Here is a 20319-nt window from a genome sequence, read left to right as displayed (position 1 = left end):
TCTACGATTTTTGAAAAAAAAAAAATTATTCTTTAAAAATCTACGATTTTTGAAAAAAAAATATTCTTTAAAAAATCTAAGATTTTTGACAAAAAAATATTCTTTAAAAAATCTAAGATTTTTGACAAAAAAATATTCTTTAAAAAATCCACGATGTTTGGATAAAATCTTCTTTAAAAAATCTACGATTTTTGGATAAAATCTTCTTTAAAAAAAATCAACGATTTTTGGATAAAATCTTCTTTAAAAAAAAAATCAACGATTTTTGGATAAAATCTTCTTTAAAAAATCCACGATTTTTGGATAAAATCTTCTTTAAAAAATCCACGATTTTTGGATAAAATCTTCTTTAAAAAATCCACGATTTTTGGATAAAATCTTCTTTAAAAAAATCCACGACTTTTGTAAAAAATCTTAAAAAATCCACGATTTTTGTAAAAAAAATTTATTAAAAAATCCACGATTTTTGTAAAAAAAAAATTTTATTAAAAAATCCACGATTTTTGTAAAAAAATTTCTTTAAAAAATCCACCATGTTTGTAAAAAAAATTTGCTTTAAAAAATCCACGATTTTTGGAAAAAATCTTCTTTAAAAATCCACGATTTTTGAAAAAATCTTCTTTAAAAAATCCACGATTTTTGAAAAAATCTTTAAAAAATCCACGATTTTGAAAAAAGTATACTTTAAAAATCCAGGATTTTTTAAAAACCTTCTTCAAAAAAATCAATAATTTTTGTAAAAAACTCTTCTTTAAAAAAACCACGATTTTTGAAAATTTTTTCTTAAAAAATCTATGATTTTTGAAAATTCTTCTTTAAAAAATTCAGGTTTTCTATCTACGAAGAACATTAAATGCCAAAATACAACCAAATACGTTGGAAAATGTGTCGGTAATTTAAAATATGTTCCATCGATCGGTACCGTTCAATGGGGTCTATACCAAAACGCGAACCTATTTTTGAAAAAATATTCTTTAAAAAATCCAAGATTTTTAGAAAAAAATCTTTAAAAAACCCACGATTTTTGGAAAAAAAAATATCTTTCAAAAATCTACGATTTTTGTAAAAAATCTTTAAAAAAAATCCACGATTTTTGTAAAAAATCTTTAAAAAAAATCCACGATTTTTGTAAAAAAAAAAATTCTTTAAAAAATCTACGATTTCTGAAAAAAAAATATTCTTTAAAAAATCTACGATTTTTGAAAAAAAATTATTCTTTAAAAATCTACGATTTTTGAAAAAAAAATATTCTTTAAAAAATCTAAGATTTTTGACAAAAAAATATTCTTTAAAAAATCCACGATTTTTGGATAAAATCTTCTTTAAAAAATCCACGATGTTTGGATAAAATCTTCTTTAAAAAATCTACGATTTTTGGATAAAATCTTCTTTAAAAAAAATCAACGATTTTTGGATAAAATCTTCTTTAAAAAAAAAATCAACGATTTTTGGATAAAATCTTCTTTAAAAAATCCACGATTTTTGGATAAAATCTTCTTTAAAAAATCCACGATTTTTGGATAAAATCTTCTTTAAAAAATCCACGATTTTTGGATAAAATCTTCTTTAAAAAAATCCACGACTTTTGTAAAAAATCTTAAAAAATCCACGATTTTTGTAAAAAAAATTTATTAAAAAATCCACGATTTTTGTAAAAAAAAAATTTTATTAAAAAATCCACGATTTTTGTAAAAAAATTTCTTTAAAAAATCCACCATGTTTGTAAAAAAAATTTGCTTTAAAAAATCCACGATTTTTGGAAAAAATCTTCTTTAAAAATCCACGATTTTTGAAAAAATCTTCTTTAAAAAATCCACGATTTTTGAAAAAATCTTTAAAAAATCCACGATTTTGAAAAAAGTATACTTTAAAAATCCAGGATTTTTTAAAAACCTTCTTCAAAAAAATCAATAATTTTTGTAAAAAACTCTTCTTTAAAAAAACCACGATTTTTGAAAATTTTTTCTTAAAAAATCTATGATTTTTGAAAATTCTTCTTTAAAAAATTCAGGTTTTCTATCTACGAAGAACATTAAATGCCAAAATACAACCAAATACGTTGGAAAATGTGTCGGTAATTTAAAATATGTTCCATCGATCGGTACCGTTCAATGGGGTCTATACCAAAACGCGAACCTATATTCAAAATATTTTGTACATAAGTTTTCTATCCGCTGAAAACTCAATATATCAATTTGCAGCAAAATCGATTCAAAAATGAATGTAAAACGTAAAAACGACAGCCGCCGTTACATGAACGCTACGGGAAACCGCGGGCCTATGTGGCCCAATTTGAGTCCCACACTATCCACTAATTAGGAATTTTAGGAATCTACGCCCTTTACTTTAAAAGTTATTAGTAAAGTTCCGCTAAAGTGCTCATATTTCGCACAGTGCAACGGTGACAAAATACCCCTCAATCATGTTGGCGACATTTCCTGCCCCCTATTCAGTAACTTATTAACAACTTTTCTCATTGTTTATTTTACAACAATTTCATTTGTTTGTTTTGTAGTTGTTACAAAAACAAAAGAAATTTTAACAACTTTTCAATCGATAAAAGTTACAGAATAGGCCTACTGAGCATTTCAGCCATGTAAAACTTCTCTACAAAAGTGGTGTCTTAGACACGCCGTTCGGACTCGGCGATAAACTGTAGGTCCCATATCATTGAGCTAATGTGAATCGTGATGCACTCATTGATATGAGAGAAGTTTCCCTTGCCCCGTATGGGGTGTTTGTGGAACAATTATATACATCTTAATAAATCCACTATATTTGAAAAAATAATTAAAAATCTACGATTTTTTAAACAATATTCTTAAAAAAACCCACGCTCCAATCCAACTTCATGTCGTTGCTTAAGCATTACCAATTGAAAGACTACGTTTTGGCTGTTCTTCGAGAATGCCCACAGTCTATGATTAGATTTTTAAAAATGTCCTATACTCTTGGTCTAATTCCATTGATAAATCTTTGAATTTTTTATAAAATAATATCAAGTTATTAAATTAATTATTCTACATTTCTATTTATTAAATTAAATATGTAAAAACTAGCTTAGAGTCTAACTTATCGATAGTTGCAATTCATGTATGGCAATAAAAAAAAATAACAAAACAAAAATGCATGTTTCAATTCATAACAGTCTTACAAATTAACATTTTGTAATTGATTTTTAAGGTTAAGTTTATGAATAAAAAATAGTAATAAAAATTTAGAGCGTTATTCTTCTTCGCTTTGTTGTAACGGTATTTGGGTAACCTTTTTCAAAACCCTTCTACCATCATCCATATTTACCAGCATTTGCATAAATGCATCAAATTGTTCCCGGTTATTGTGGGCCAGGCACATTGCTCCAAACTAAAAAAGGAAGAAAACATAATTATTAAATTTATTTAATAATTATTACTAACTGGTTAACTATACCTTGGCCAATATAGGTAAATAAGTTATATGTTGATAAGTACCCATAGCTGTGATGCACAACACCCTGCACAAATTCACCCAGTCTCGTCGCAGTAAATATTGTCTGGCATATTTTAGGCGTAATTTTTGTTGACACAGTTGTTGGCGTGGACGATTATTCCAAAAATAATGTATTGACGGAAGACATGATGTGTTGCGCTCCTCCCAAACAGGATGTTCGCTATCCCTTAGTATGGTCAGTGATTCTTCTAAACGTTCTTGGGGAATTTGTCGTGTCAGCATTTTTCTTGTATTTGTCTGTTTTTGTCTTTCCCTGTAAGCCTGATAGTTAGCACTTTTTTGCAACTTTCTTTTAAGTTCCCTGGCTTTTTCAGATGGTGTTTTATTTTTAGCTCCCTTTGGTCGTCCTTTGTTCGTGAGGTTTTTAGTTTTTTTCTTCTTTTCCTGGGTTTGTTCTAATGACTGTGGATCTTTTCTAGGTCTACCCCGCTTTCTTTTCAAACCTTCATTCACCACTTCATTTCTTGTTTCCTCGTTTGTGCCTCCTTGTTCTTTTGCCGCAGTGTTATTTGGATCTCCGCCTTCAGTCAACAATTCATTTCTTGTTTCCTCCTCGTTTGTACCTTCTTGTTCTTCTGTCGCAGCGTTATTTTGTTCCTCGCCTTCCTTTGTCTTTTTCCGTTTCTTTTTATTTGAAGATGTGGCATCTGGTTCGTCCACGGTTTCATTTTCACACGTGTCCAAATTTGAAACACGTATTGGGTTGGGGCTTTTCGACGTGAAACTTTCGTTTAAACCCCCCGAAGTATTTTCTCCGCATTGCTGTTCCCACTCCCATTCTTTAAAAGCACTTTCCACAACTCTTCCAATACTCTCTGCTGAAGGAGACATCATTCCACTTCTACTTTCATCGAAAGAGTCAAAGCTAAAATTGTTTTCATGATTTTCATCTTTTTGAGAATTTTCTTTTTCAGCGTTTTCGTTTTGCAGAGAAATTTTCTTCGTCTTCTTTTTGCTTGGAGAAGAATATAATATTCCATCATTTGACTGTGGATTTTGGTCATCATCATGTGAAATTGACGGTTCCCTAGGTCTTTTGCGTTTTTTCTTCTTCTGTTTGGCTTTAAATTCTGGCTCATGATCTGCCTCAACAACATTTCTTTCCTCAGCGGAATGATTTTTCACACTATTTTCACCATCACACGAAGTTTGGTTAGAAATCTCTTTAGTTTGACCTTTCTTCCTCTTTGCCCTTTCATCGGAAGAAGAGTTGAAATTCGTCCCAATTTCACGTTCCTCTTCAGAAACAAAACGTAAATGTAGATCTTCTGTTGATGGAAAACTTATACCAGTTCTACTTTCTTCCAACGTGTGAAAGTTATGATTGTGTTCTTGATATCCGCCTCTATTGTTTTCGTTTTGTAAAGCTTTTTTCTTTCCCTTTTTCTTCTTACTTGAAGAAGAATACATTGTTGCATCACTTGATAGAGGATTTTGGTCATCATTTTCAATTGCATCATGTGGAAGTGACGGTTTCTTGGGTGTTTTGGGGTTTTTCTTCTTCGCTTTGGCTTTAAATTCTGTTTGATGATCTTCCCCAACAACATTCCTTCCTTGATCAGATTGATTTTTCACACTGTTTACCTTATCACCCAAAGTCGAATTATAAATCTCTTTAGTTTGTCCTTTCTTTCTCTTTGATTTTTCATCACATGAAGAGTTAACATTTTTCCCAATTTCATGTTCCTCTTCAGAAACTAAACGTAAATGCGAATCTTCTTCCAAAATACTCGGTGTAGCCGGTGTTTCCTTTTGGGGTTCATTTTCCAAAATGTTCTTTTTCTTTTTATCTTTCTTCTTTGGAGTCGGTGGTGATGGGGACAACTCATAAATTGTGGATTGGCTTAGATTGGAGGATGCAAGCGAAAATGAAATATTTCCAGGCTTCATCTTCAAAGGTCCACTTGCATTTTCTTTGTAGCTGTGTGACAAAGCCTCCCCACATGCATCATTGTTATCTCCTATTTTAGTTTCACTTTGCAAGGTTCCTTTTCCTTGTTTACTTAAGGAAGATGTGAGGTTAACTGTGGACGTGCCAAGGGCTGGAACACCATGTTTATTTTGTCGTTTATTTTTAGTTTTCTTCTTTCCATCACTTATCAGAGAGGAAATAGAATCATTGGTTGTTATGTCAATATTTGCCTCTGGAATTTGTCCAACCTCTTTCCCCTTACCCTGCAAACGTTCGCCGTTGCCTTCTTCATCTTCTTTTAGAGATGTTTGTGTGGCATTCAAGGATTTGTTCTTAGTTTTGGAACCTTTTGGCCGGCCACTACCACGCCGAATATCTTGGTTATTTTCACCTGTGTTTTGCATTTGTTCAAAGGAAATATCTCCACCAACTGTATAACGCCTCTGACGTATTGGCAATGCTTTTAAACCTTCATCTAGATCAGGATTTTTTCTAGGTCTACCCCTTTTACTTTTGGAACCCTCAACAGATAATCCATCAATACTTAAATTTTTAGTCTCATTGTTGGGGTCATTTTTCCCGACGTTTTGATTCTCTTGTGTGTTTGCAGAGGTATTCATTGGACGTTTTTGCTCTTCCATGGAAACTCTGAACAGGTTGTGTTCTTTTTGAGGGTTGTTAGGTACATTTTCGTCCAATTTGTTTTTTCCATTTTTACTGGGAGACAATAAGGAATCCGCATTTGTTGTAACTAAATCAGTACTCATTCCAACTACTTCCCCTTTCTTTTCCGAATCACCACATTTGTCTTCTTGTATAAACTTATTGGAACAACATTTCTTGACTTTATTTTTTGAACCTTTCGGTCGGCCTCTTGCACGACGTGTAACTTGGTTACATTGTTCCGCCGTCTTCTGTATTTGTTCTGGGTTTTCGTTTCCGCATATTGTATAACGCCTCTTATGTATTGGCAATGGTTTAATGCTTTCATCCATATTCCCCTCTTCTTTGTGAGAGTCACACTCCTTAGCATTTCTTGGATCCTCTTCAGAACCCACATTAAGATTCTCGATGCACTGCTCTTCTTTTTGGAATTCATTTTCTTCTGTATTTCTCTCTCCTTTACCTAAAGGAGAAAATGGACCAATATGTTTTCCGTTTAATTTTGAACATCGATTTATACTTTCATTTAAAGACATTTGGGGACTAATCGACCATTTGGTAAAATTTTTTGAGCCTTTTGGTCGGCCCCTACGAGGACGAGATGTGGAAGTGGTTTCAATATTTTCTTTGTTATTTTGTATTTCCCCATAGGCATTGTCAGCACACATGGTGTAACGCCTCTTATGTATTGGCAATGGTTTCATCCTTTCATCCACATTCTCTTCCTTTGGGGGAACACTTTCCTCAGCATTTCCATTTTCTTGAATATTTAGGGAATCATTTGCATACTTTCTTCGATCCTCTTCAGAAGCCACATTAAGATTGCCGTCTTTCTTGATACACTGCTGTTTTTGTAATACATTTTCCATTGAATTGATCTCTCCTCTGCTTAGAGGGGTAAGGGAAACAATAGGATTTAAATTTGAACATGCATTTATACTTTCATTTAAGGAAATTTGTGACTTATCCAGGAATTTGATTTTATTTTTAGAGCCTTTTGGTCGGCCTCTAGGACGAGGTGTGGAAGTGGTTTCGACATTTTCTTTGTTCTTTTGTATTTCTTCATAGGCATTGTCAGCACACACTGTATAACGCCTTTTGCGTATGGACAAAGCATTGAAGGATTCTTCCAAGTCAGAATTGCCCTTAGAATTCTGCGTGGATACAACATTACTTTCCAAATCCTCACCCACCGATGTACTTTCGCTCGTACTTTTCACATCTTTATCTAATTGTTTTGTAGGCTTTAAAGGAGACTCGGAATTGGACTTTTCTTTCTTTACCGACATAAAGGGAAACTTAATAAGCACTGTTGGAGTTTTTGGTTTATTTTTTGCACCTTTTGGTCTACCCTTTGCACGGGGTGTTAGATGATCATTGTTATCTTCGTGTTCCTGCTTGAGAACGGTCTCATCACGACATATTGTGTATCTTCTGTTCCACAAGGAAAAAGAGTAAATAGGTGGTTTTTCATCTTCCTTAAATTCGTATGTCTGTAATAGCTTCTTCTTAGATATTGATCCTTGAGGTCTACCTCTGCCACGCTTGGGCAACTGGTCATTATTGTTTTGTCCCAATGCTCCACAATCAATGGTCATTCTTCTTGGTCTACCTCGTTTGTTGCGTTGATTCTGATTGCTCGAATCATCCATATTGACACTATCACTTCTATTGTGGTCATCGTGTATTAGCGGTATATTTTCGACACTGGTTTCATTCATTTTCCCATGGAAAATTAATTATTTAAAGTAATTAAATTCCTTCTTCTTCTTCTTCTTCTTCGGACATATGTTACCATACGTCAATTCCACCATATTTGGGGTGGAATTAAAAGTGGCATGAGACACTAAGTCTATGTTGCCACTTTCACGGGTATAAATATATTTCTTGGGAATATTGTAAAATTCTGACTTTTTTCACGGGTATAATTTAGTTATTAGTTTTGAAATTGCTTTGAATTTTTAAATTTTGATGTCTGCGTCTTTATAGAATTTCCATAAAGCGAAGTAAGCCTTAATGTTGTTAATTTTTAATATGTTGTCGATTGATGGTTGATGTATGCCAAGATTTTGCAGTTTTTGCAATAAGAAAAGTCTTGTGAATTAAATTCCTATTATCTTCCCCCGGTCGTTTGTTGCGTTCTCGTGGTCTGTGGAGCCAACTGTCAAACACAAATAACTGTTTATTTTCAATCATGGTACAATAACATGGTACAATAAGAAAGGTAGATGCCTCAGCCCAGCTGATCGAATCTAAAACGTCAAAAAACTATGAATTCGCCATGAAAAATCAAAACAAAAAACCATATGATTCGGTAAGTAAGAGATAGCATGTCTACACTTTATAGACAAACACAAGCGATAAAAAGAGACAACAAGAGACCATTTGGCGAAAATTTTGACAGTTTACATTACAAAAAAGTTGCTTTGTTGTAGCAATTCGCCGATGCATCTACCTTTCTTATTGTACCATGTACAATAATACAGGTAGCATTATCATGCCAGCTGATGGTAACATAAGGTCTGTCTGGTTACCCTGAAATCTGTAACAGCCATGGTTTAATAATAAAGGTTAGCTAAAGCTTCCTGTCAATTTAAATTTTTTTCTTTCGACTGTTCCTAAAACGTCAAAACAATATACACAATCTTTGTATGTGTGTGTGATGTTTGAATAATATGCCAACAATTTTAAAAACAATCGAATTCAATGATTTTCAAAATTGGTTTTAGAACATTTGTATGGAAGAAATCCTTCAGCTTATTATTGAAACAAACATTTTGTCATATCCACAACTCGATTATGTGGAGAAACCGTGGTCCTTCATTCATTTTCGCGTTTTTTATAAAATGCTCAAAATTGGTATTTTGTAAACAAACCCACTTGTTGCCTTTTTGTTTACTAATTTTGAAGTTTTATGAATTCAGGAAAACAAGGGTTCTATAGATTTTTTTCATTTAAATCTACCTCTTTACTTATACCATGGTAACAACTTGTACCAACTGTTGCTGGAAGTCGTCTGTTAACACAAAAACCCAGCAAAAAAGAGCGATCCGAGAGAGACATTTTGACCATGATGAAATAATAAGGTGGCGTAAAATGACCAGATGATTGGTTTCAATCTGTCAAATTTTTTGTTTTTGTGAATAAATTGTATGAACACGTAAACAAACATTTTGACATATTGAAGAATTTTTGCCCGAAACAGAGTTGTATTTGTGCTACTTACGTGACCTGTTAAATAGATCTTGATTTTCACAGTTCTTTCACTGAGAGCATGACCCAATAACAGGTCCTCCATCAAGCGAATTCAAAGAAAAACGAAGATTTTAAATGTCAAAATTCATAAACAGAGGCAAATTCATAAACACAACAAATTTTGACATTTTACGTGTACAACATTAAGTTTATTTTTTTCGAGATACATCTACCTGTTTGTATACAGTTTGACATTTCAATACCTCACAGCGAATATGAATTTTGACAGCTCAAGTCATCTGATTTTGCTGGAGGACCTATAATTGGGCCATGACTGAGAGTTTGCAAATTCTTGCTGGACAAATTTCTTCTAGCAAGCAATACCAATGCTTCTTCTTCCTGAAAACATCAATCATCTGCTTTTAGTTTTTTGTTGATTTATGTTTGTGAAAATTAAAAACAATTTTATTGTGGAAATAACGTAGTCTAATGCTTGGTTTACATTTACGAAATCCACTCGATTTCAACTGTCAAATCCACAGGTTAAACATCAAATGAAATCCAGATGAGATTTCATTTGACGTGTGAGCTATGGAATTGACAGTTGAAATCGAGTGGATTTCGTAAATGTAAACTTAGCATAACGCTCATTAATATAAGTCTTCCTTTGTTATAGTTTGGATTTACCGAACAGATTTATAGCATTCTGGTTAAGTTAAAAGTGATGATTGAATTTCAAGGAGGAGCTTCTTGCCATTAACTTTCAATGTAAAATTTATATTTTTATGCCTCCAAATTAGTTTATTTTGCTTTTTCAAATCCATCAGATAGTAAAAAAAACACATGTAATAATGGCCCTAATTGTATTGGTTTATGGAGAACAAATTTGTAAAGTGGAAAAATACTTTTTTGATTCATTTTATTTTTTATTTTTAATAAAATACAATGTGTTTGCTTCCTTTATTGGCGGACAAATTGTTCTGTTTTGGCAAGCCAGCTGATTGCTTGCTGGTTTTTGCTGGGGAGGTGTCTGTTTACTTTTTACAATTTTCTAGCAAAAGAGAATAAAAACCCCTAACTCTCTGAGAAAGTTCTTGTTGGAAAATTCTTGCTGGGAAAGTGACCAGACGGACTTATAATGTGCCAATTGCATTGAATTGATGACAAATTTTGACATCTTATGTTGCCAAGTCCCGGTCCACACTAGAGTGATTTCATTGAAAAAATGCATGAAATTATGCGTCTCTAGATCGGCATCAATGGTAGAGTAAAATCATAAAATTGCTGTAGTGGGGAATTCGATTTACGAACACCTAATTTCATGAAATTTTTTTAAGAAATTCACGCTAGTGTGGACCGGGACCAACAATTGCCGATGCGGCTACCTGTGTATTTGTACCATGTTTTCAATGAAAGCCATATTTATACAGGTAGATGCGGGTTTGTACACCCACTTAGCGCAGAGAATTTTTTTTGCGAGAAAACTTAAAAATTTTTATGAAAATTATATTTTAGAGATTTTTTAAGCATTTTTTAAGAAATAACTTTTTTCTCTAAAATGTATAGTTTTCCTGCAATCGGCCCTTCTTTTAAAAGTTCCAAAAACTTTGGAGGGTAAGATAGGTGTATCCTTACATGCCAATCCATTGGTTTTTGATTGAGAAAATACTCTTAGGCCATGTTTATATTGTAGCCTTTTGTAGGGTTAACCTTCTTAATGAGGATTTATTTGACGTATACGCAAAGAAGTTGACATTTGAAACCCAGTGGGTTTGTTAAATCCGGTTATATATAAACGTACTATTACTATATTCCTAACAAATCCCTGACTTTATATGATTCTAAAGCGGGGTACACACGATCAGTTTTGACTGTCACTTTTGCTCAAATAATCGGTTGCTTGTCAGTGTGGCCGCTCACTTTTTTCAGTCATCAGGCAACCACAAAATATTTTGTGGTTGCTGGACTGTTTGGCAGTAATCGATAATTCCGAAAAATCGACAGTCAAAACTGATAGTGTGTACTCCGCTTAACATTTTTGATTAAATTTTTATCTCATATTTAAAATTTTCATCAAAAGTCGAAAATTACAAAAAAGTCGATTTTTTTGAATAGCTTGGGTTTTTTGCCAATTGCGTGGAAATGCGTAGGTCAAATGAAGCGTTATCAGCGTGAACTTACAGATAACAGACAATACTATAAAAAATGCAAAAACCCCCACAAAAATATTCGAAAAAACCAGAGTTTTACGTCAATTTTTGCAACCATTTTTTGTGGCGTTTAAACGACCAGTGGCTTTATCTGGGTTAATAGTAAAACTCGTAAAAGAGAGAAAGAGAGAAAAATTGTTACCACACAAAAGTTTTTTCAAAAAGTTTGGAAACGCAAAAATGGAAAAACGTCAAAAAAGCTGGAACAAATGTCAAAGTCAGCGTACCAGCCAATCAGACGCCAGCATCCATGTTACTATTTTTTACACGCTCAAATTTGTCGAGTAAAAAGTATTTAAACAGGGCGTCATTCAGCGCCCTTTTTGATTAAAGAGAAGTGAACATTTTACAACTTTTTTGTGTACGGGAACGGGTAAAATGTGTAAAAGTCGTAAAAATTGTAAAAACTTTTTAGTTCTGAAACAAAGCTCATGTTTCCCCAGCCGAAAGGGCCAAAGTCAATCAAGGCCAGAAGAGAATCAATCGTCGATTGCTTCGCTTGCTTCCCCAAATGCCAATTATAAAGGAATGCGTCTTTGCAAATCTGCCTGCGTTCTCCTTTAGCAGGCTCTGGCATTCGTTTACTCAAAATTACTACTACTCAAAATTTGTACAATTTGTTACTGGATGCTGTTCGTTTACTCTACAGTACAATGCAAAAGACCTTAGCCGATTACAAGAAGTTGCTGAACTTGTACAAATTGTTGAGTAAACGAACACACCTAATGTTGGATGTCCATCAGAAGTATTTCCTCAGCACCTTAAACGTCGAAAAAAATTGATAACGAATTCGCTTAATTGAAGTCTAGGTGATTCGTACATTTTTAGATTGGGGTAAAATTAATATTCTTGTGTTTATAGTAATAATTTTTTTAGTTAATGCCATGGTACATACTGCAGGCATAACGAATGCTACAACGAATACCACTAGCGCTCCAGCCGTGGCGTTGATTATCAATCAGTCAAGGGCTGCGTACATAAGCTGCCTTGCCTGCTTACCTTGCTTATGCTAAGTTTACATTTACGAAATCCACTCGATTTCAACTGTCAATTCCATAGCTCAAACGTCAAATGAAATCTCATCTGGATTTCATTTGACGTTTAACCTATGGATTTGACAGTTGAAATCGAGTGGATTTCGTAAATGTAAACCAAGCATTACTTCTGATAAAAGAATAAAAAAAAGGGCAAAAGGTTTCGAAATTTGCTCGGCCTCCTTTATTCTTTTATTTTTATTATGTCAAAAATGAAGCAGGAAAGCAAGGCAAACAGGCAAAGCAGCTCATGTACCCGGACCGTTAGTCAGTCATATTACTCAACTCTTTTGTAATAAAGTCCTATTTACATATGTACATTAAATGATTTCGTTTTACGAAATCCTAGAAGCAAATTAAGTGTACTAATAGTATGTTTACATATAACAGGATTTAACAAACCCACTAGGTTTCAAATGTCAATTCCATTGCTTATATTTCAAATAAATCCTCATAAAGAAGGTTAACCCTGTAAAAGGCTATAATATAAACATGGCCTTACATCTGTTTTTTGCGTCATTTGCGTACGCGCAAAATCGCACATACACACGGATACAATAACACATACATACGCACACAATACTTTTAATTCCGAAAAATAAGAGCTGTGTTCCTTTACTTACCTGAGGTTACCATTTTAACCATTTGTTACCATTTTTAACCATGGTAGAACAAGAAAAGGTAGCAGCAATACCCAGCTGACTGAACTGGGCTGTAGTGTTAGTGTCAAATTCCATACGACATTTTATATATTTATTTCTATGTTCGATGTATATTAGGGACATATATTTTTTGAAGAAAAAAATTATTCATCTGAAATAAAAACAATTTCCCATAAAGACTCTTCATATCATTGACATGTAACCTCCTCCAGGTCCGAACGACATGTCGCACACTAAAACACCACTTATAGAGGCGGTACAATATTTGTTAATATGTGTGGTATTTTGTTAAACTTGAAAATAATAAAGCCCTAATAAACATGTGCTTCTTGTTTTCAAAAACAAAAGATTGAAACAGCTTCTCTTTTTTCAATGAATTACGAGCGACCCCAAACATTTTTGCAAGAATTCTACTTCCTGCGTGATATTGTGCATTTAGTGGAATGATACGGAAACGTTCAAACTGAAAATCTAACGAGTTTTCATTTATGTTTTTCAAAATATTCAATCAAATGTGAAAAATTATTAATTTTTTAAATTCCAATAATTTATAGACATTTCCTTATTTTGTTTACATTTATATTTGACACTAACGTTCCAAACAAAAACAAATTCCTTTGTGGTTGTTGTTCGAGTTGTATTTGTTGTAGTATTAACTTTACCTTGTATTTGTTCTACCATGATTTTTAACCTGCATAGCGTTCCTTAACCCCGAAAAGTGGCAAAACTGGAAGCAATTTTTAAGAGAGTGAGAGGGGAGAGAGAGCGAAAATGGCTTTCTCTTCTACCACAGGCTACCAGCAAAATTTCTGCAGGTAGAAAATGGCAGAACTGATTTTTCGACTTTTGTTTGACGATTATTTCACAAAATGGACGAAACCCCGAAGAAAAAGTCGAACACTGACAACACTAAATTAATAACTGTGAAATAAAAGACGAAAATTGATTTTTTATGTTTTTTTCTGACATTGCTGCCGGATCTACCATTTTTCCGTTCCTTTACTTTTCGGGTAAAAATGTTTATGAGAGAGCAATTTTGAACAATTTTGACACTTTTCTCTTTTACCACTCTTACCATTAAAAAAGTAAAGGAACAAAGCTTAAACTATCAAATGCTTTGGTATGCCAAGACTTGTGCACACAATATGCATAATAAAAACGATCTATATAGCCCTATAAGAAAACATCGTTGCCGTGGTACTTTTAATTAACGCCTTTAAAAACGGGTTTATTGCAGGCTACGGTCTATTGTCGAAGTGATGAAGATATATTTGATATATTTACATCCAAGTAATAAAAATCTGAAAAATTCTTTATATTCATCTTATTTTGGACAAAATCAAGATAATAATAAGATTTGTGTGAACTTTGAGAATAAAATTGATAATATTTGCAGTTTGTAGTCAATTCCTAAAACGAAATAATGGCAGAAGAAGTTGTTTCTAAAACCTCTACCTCTAATTGTTGTAAGTAGAGCAAGCAAAGTTTTGTCTGGTGAAGTGGTAATGCGCCAAAAACATTATTGTTTAGATAGTGGGTTCATTTTAGGATTTCATTTTATGGTCTCTCATGTTTGTGCATTAATTGTATAAATAAATAATGTTGATAATTAAAATATCCAATTTCTTTTTTGCAGAGAACTTGGTGTTGTATGTAAACAACAACGAAAAAGATAAACAAACATGGAAAAAGAAGCGTCCAACAACACCACCAATTTGGATTTGGTATTGGGTCTGGAAAATGTAAACGTAAACTGTCTTAATCCTTTCGATAGACCACCAAATATAATGGATGATGATTTGAATAGTGTGACCCAAGAAGAGTTGGAGGCAAATCTTTCAACAGACTTCCCAACCAGTAGCGGAAATAATAATAGTACTAACGACAAAGCTCCAACAAGTTGGGATATGTTAATACAAAGTGTACTAGATGATACTTCAACACAGGATGTATTGGTGCAAGAGCAACAGCAACAACCGGAACAAGCGGCACAAGAACCAGCAAAAAATCTAAACGTCTTGGCCAACAATCTGGAAGCTGCAAACAATTTGACAAATATTTTAGCAAATGAAGAGGAACAAAGAAATGATACGACCACCACGTTAACCAATGACCAGACAAATAATATTTCCGTTTTGGCCAATGAAGAAAATGAAATATTGGAAATATTTAAAAAAGAATTGGATGCTGAAATGGAAACCGGAGTAGAGTGGCGACCAAATTTAGAATCTAGTACAACATCTTCAGACAACAGTCTTGAAAAGGAGACAAGTACTGAAGAAAATCGGCAAGAACCTATGCCACAAGATGTAGCGGCAGATGATGCAGCTAAAGACAAGGAAAATGAAGAGAATACAAATTTAAATATTGAGGCAGAATCTTCAACTTCAGAAAATGAGAATACAAACATAAAAGAAGAGGTAACTATTGGCAATGTGGAGATGTTAAGTCAAGATATCCATGCCGATTTCTATGGTGAACCCATTACCTTGGATGATGATGACGATAATGAATTGTGTCAGGTGGAAGTCTATGCCACAAAATTGGATACTAAACAAGAACTTTCGACAAGCCAAAAGAAGGATGGTATCGGTGTTAAAACTGAACCAGATGAAGATGACGATGATGATGGTGATATTCTCAGCAATGCTTCTGCAATGTCATTGGGATGTTTAGAAGAACAGGAAAGTCAGTGTAATGATGAAATTATGCAAGAAGAAGAAGCACAAGTTGAAAATCAAAACCAAAAGGAAAATGAAACGAGTTCCTTGTCTATTGTCAATAGTGATCATTGTTATTCCCAGGAGGTAATAGCTGGAAATGAGATAGAGGTTCTGAAAAGAAATCTACTAAATTTTGCTGTGCATAAAAGTTCCTCAAAAAATGTTGAGAAACTATCAAATTTAGTCAACAAATTCTTTGATGATGATGAAGAAATTGATATACTTTTGGAAGCTGTGGAAAAGCAGAAGATAAGTGAAGTAGAATCTAGGGAAATTAACAAAGAACCATCCGGGGAGAATCTAGGCGGAATGGAACACGAAGAGGAGGAGGAAAATATAGAGAAAGAGGTCGAGCAGGAACAAGCCCAACATGAGAATGAAAATCTGGCAGAGGAAGCTACAAATCAAAATGAAGAAAATTTAATGGATACTTTGGAGAAAAGTGTCGATGAAGTTATGAAACAAAATGAGAATGCTTTGGAAATTGTGTCAAATATTTTATTGGAAAATGAAAACAAATCTCAAGGCAAAGATAATATTGAAGAAGAAGGACTAGAAGGAGAAAAGGAAAATATGGAAGATCTAAGAGTTTCGGATAATGAGGTGGAAGAAGAGGAACAGGAGAGAAATTCTGCTAATGACGAAATAAACGAAAATGTTGAAAATCCAAATCAAAATGGAGAGGAAGCAGAACTGCCATCATTGAGTCAAACTGATTCGGAACAAATTTCACAAACGACTGTTAGCTCCATAGTTGCCAAAGAATCTGAGGAATTTGTATCAAAAACCCTACCCGATAACTGTTCTGAAAACTTGGAACATCGCTTATTTGAAAATGAATTTGATATCCTTTGTAAAACTGGAAAACTTGCAACGGCAGAAAAATCCAAAGATGATGTTTGCTATATACTTATAGAAAAACTGAAAAATTTCGCCACAAACATGCAAAGAGATTGTGAATATTTATCGGCAGCCACAACAAATATTGAAGTGAAACTTCATCAATATATACAACAACAAATGAAGTATTTTCGCAATGAATTATATCCATATTGTAACGATACGTCATTGGATGCCAACAAATGCAATGTTGAGACGCAAACTGATTTCAAGAAAATTCCAAAAGCCAGGCGTCGTAAATTAAATCAGGAAGCTAAACAAAGTGTTTTAGAAGCCTCGGATAAATCTTCGGCATCTAGTGGAATAACATCAAGTTCAGAAGATGAAAAAGAATTAGAAAAGATTAAAAAGAGAACTAAGCCAATTAAGAAATCTCCTTCGGATAATGAAAATAATTTAGCAAGTGAAGATTTCAAAGTTCCTCCCACTAGCCAACAGTCGTTGACCAACAATCATTTTCTGGACTATGATGATGGTATTAATTTATCGCAGTATGTCCAATCGGAAATATTTGATAGGGAGACAAATTCCTCACCCACTTCCTCGTTGGATGAAGAAAGTGAAAAGGAGGAGGAACCAGCCAACGAAGTGGGAATTGAAGCGTCCTCAAATCTCAATGGTGTTGATGACGATGACGATAGTGATAGCGATACAGACATATTTTTCAAACCCAAAAAGAAGAAGAAATCGCCGCTTTCCGACGATGATGCCACCCTTAGCTCAAAGAAATCACGTAAAAGTCACAATGAAGAAGACTTGGCCGAAAATAGTGAAAGTGATAAAGAAAATCTTAGCACGGAGCGAAAGAGAAGGAAATCGCGTCACTCCATGGATGAGGATGAGAAAAACGATAAAGAAATTGAACGGTAAGTTGGAATACTAATAAGAGGTGGAATTAATGAAAAGAGTTTAGGGCCTAAAATGGATTTTCCCGGTTGGTTGGTTATGGAACAAGTGCAGTTTAAGTTTCCCACATTTTTAAATAATCGTTGATTTTTTATAAATAGTTTTTAAATAATTGCGGATTTTTTACAAAAATATTTTTTAAATACTCGTGGGTATTTTAAAAATATTTTTTCAAATAATTGGGGATTTTTTAAATAATCGTGAATTTTTAAAAAGTATTTTTTAAATAATCGTTGTTTTTTTAAAAATATTCTTTAAATAATCGTGGATTTTTTAAGAATAGTATTTTAATGATCGTGGATTTCTTAAAAATATTTTTTATGTAATCGTGGATTTTTTAAAAATATTTTTTAAATAATAGTGGTTTTTTAAAAATATTTGTTTTATAATTGTGGGGTTTTAAAAATATTTTTTAAATAATCGTGGATTTTTTAAAAATATTTTTTAAATAATCGTGGATTTTTTAAAAATATTTTTTAAATAATCGTGGATTTTTTGAAAATGTGTTTTAAATTGTCGTGGTTTTTTTATAAATATTTTTTCAAATTATAGTGGATTTTTTAAAAATATTTATTAAATAATCATGGATTTTTTAAAAATATTTTTTAAATTGTCGTGTTTTTTTTTTTTAAATATTTTTTAAATTGTCGTGGATTTTTTAAAAATATTTTTCAAATAATAGTGGATTTTTTAAAAATATTTTCAGAATAATCTTGGATTTTTTAAATAATAGTAGATTTTTTAATTTTTTTTAAATAATCGTGGATTTTTTAAGTAATAGTAGATTTTGTTTGTTTTGTTTATTGTTGAAGTTCAATCTCATTTTCGATTGTTTGAGTGGAGTATTCCCCCATTGGCTCAACTTCATTTATTACCCTCTATTACAGAGAGTAATGTTTTTCAAAACGAACTGACAGTGTTGCAAAATTTTACTGATCGCTACCAATATCATGATTTCATCCCGGCGAAGGGAATTATCAATTGGCTTCTCAGTTTTTGAAATGATGCCTTTTTAGCGAAAAACCGAACTCTTTAAGTGTCTAGTATTCTCATATGAATGAGAATCACACTCACTTTTCGGCTTTTCCAAAGAAACACCAAAATCAAAATATTTTGCAACATGTCAGCACGAAAAGTGAGTGTGATTCTCATTCATATGAGAATACTAGACACTTAAAGAGTTCGGTTTTTCGCTAAAAAGGCATCATTTCAAAAACTGAGAAGCCAATTGATAATTCCCTTCGCCGGGATGAAATCATGATATTGGTAGCGATCAGTAAAATTTTGCAACACTGTCAGTTCGTTTTGAAAAACATTACTCTCTGTAATAGAGGGTAATAAATGAAGTTGAGCCAATGGGGGAATACTCCACTCAAACAATCGAAAAAAAATAGTAGATTTTTTAATTTTTTTTAAATAATCGTGGATTTTTTAAATAGTCGTGGATTTTAAAAAATATTTCTTTAAATAATCGTGGATTTTTTAAATTTTTTTTTAAATAATCATGGATATTTTAATAATATTTTTTAAGTAGTGGGGGATTTTTTTAAAAATATTTTTTAAATAATCGTGGATTTTTGATAACTTTATTTTAGTGATCGTAGATTTTTTAAAAATATTTTTTAAATAATCGTGGTTTTTTAATCGAGGATTTCTAAAAAATATTTTTTAAATAATCGTTGTTTTTTAAAAATATTAATAATCGTGGTTGTTTAAAAATATATTTTAAATAATCGTGGATTTTTGAAAATATATTTTTAAATAATCGTGGATTTTTGATAAAATATTTATAAAAATCGTGGATTTTTAAAAAATATTTTTTTAAATAATCGTGGATTTTTTAAATAGTAGTGGATTTTTTAAAAACATTTTTTTTAATAATCGTGGATTTTTTAAAAATATTTCTTAAATAATCGTGTATTTTTAAAAAAAATATTTTTTAAATATTCCTAGATTTTTTAAAAATATTTTTAAACGTGGATTTTTTAAAAATATTTTTTAATAATCGTGGGTATTTAAAAATATTTTTTAATAATCGTGGATTTTTAAAAAATATTTATTAATAACCTGGATTTTTTAAGAATATTTTTTTATAGTCGTGGATTTTTTAAGAATATTTTTTATAATCGTGGATTTTTTAATAATCGTGGATTTTTTAAAAATATTTTTTAATAATCGTGGATTTTTTAAAAATATTTTTTTAATAATCGTGGATTTTTTAAAAATATCTGTTTAATAATCGTGGGGTTTAAAAAATATTTTTAATTAGTCCTGGATTTTTTAAAAATATTTTTTAAATAATCGTGGATTTTTTAAAAATATTTTTTAAATAATTGTGGATTTTTAAAAATATTTTTTAAATAATTGTGGGTTTTTAAAAATATTTCTGAAATAATCGTGGATTTTTTTAAAAATATTTCTGAAATAATCGTGGATTTTTAAAAATATTTCTGAAATAATCATGGATTTTTTAAAAAATATTTCTGAAATAATCGTGGATTTTTTAAAAATATTTCTGAAATAATCGTGGATTTTTTAAAAATATTTCTGAAATAATCGTGGATTTTTTAAAAATATTTCTGAAATAATCCTGTATTTTTTAAAAATATTTTTTAAATAATCCTG

The 20319-nt window shown here is 31.8% G+C and overlaps 2 protein-coding genes across 3 annotated transcripts in view; one reads left to right on the top strand and one right to left on the bottom strand.

Moving 5' to 3' along the window:
• Positions 1-3011: 3011 nt before the first annotated feature.
• Positions 3012-8205, bottom strand: LOC141393729 (uncharacterized). Its single transcript, XM_073967140.1, has 2 exons — positions 3430-8205; positions 3012-3363 (listed from the first exon to the last, which is right to left on the bottom strand). Exons 1-2 carry the CDS (start codon positions 7783-7785, stop codon positions 3226-3228), a joined length of 4494 nt encoding a protein of 1497 aa, XP_073823241.1. The 5' UTR covers positions 7786-8205; the 3' UTR covers positions 3012-3225.
• Positions 8206-14251: 6046 nt separating this feature from the next.
• The window catches only part of LOC141393728 (uncharacterized), a 38274-nt gene continuing 32206 nt past the window's right edge, over positions 14252-20319 (top strand). For both annotated transcript variants that reach the window (XM_073967139.1, XM_073967138.1), the window contains exons 1-2: positions 14252-14631; positions 14802-17654. In XM_073967139.1, coding sequence (XP_073823240.1) covers positions 14848-17654 — 2807 coding nt within the window. In that variant the 5' untranslated portion in view covers positions 14252-14631; positions 14802-14847. The remainder of the gene's footprint in view (positions 14632-14801; positions 17655-20319) is intronic.

Source organism: Musca autumnalis, unplaced genomic scaffold (assembly GCF_047663935.1).
Source record: "Musca autumnalis isolate F117 unplaced genomic scaffold, ASM4766393v1 scaffold_2, whole genome shotgun sequence".
NCBI lineage: Eukaryota > Metazoa > Arthropoda > Insecta > Diptera > Muscidae > Musca > Musca autumnalis.
The sequence above is the reverse complement of the archived record's forward strand: the minus strand, read 5'-3'. Positions and strand labels throughout refer to the sequence as shown.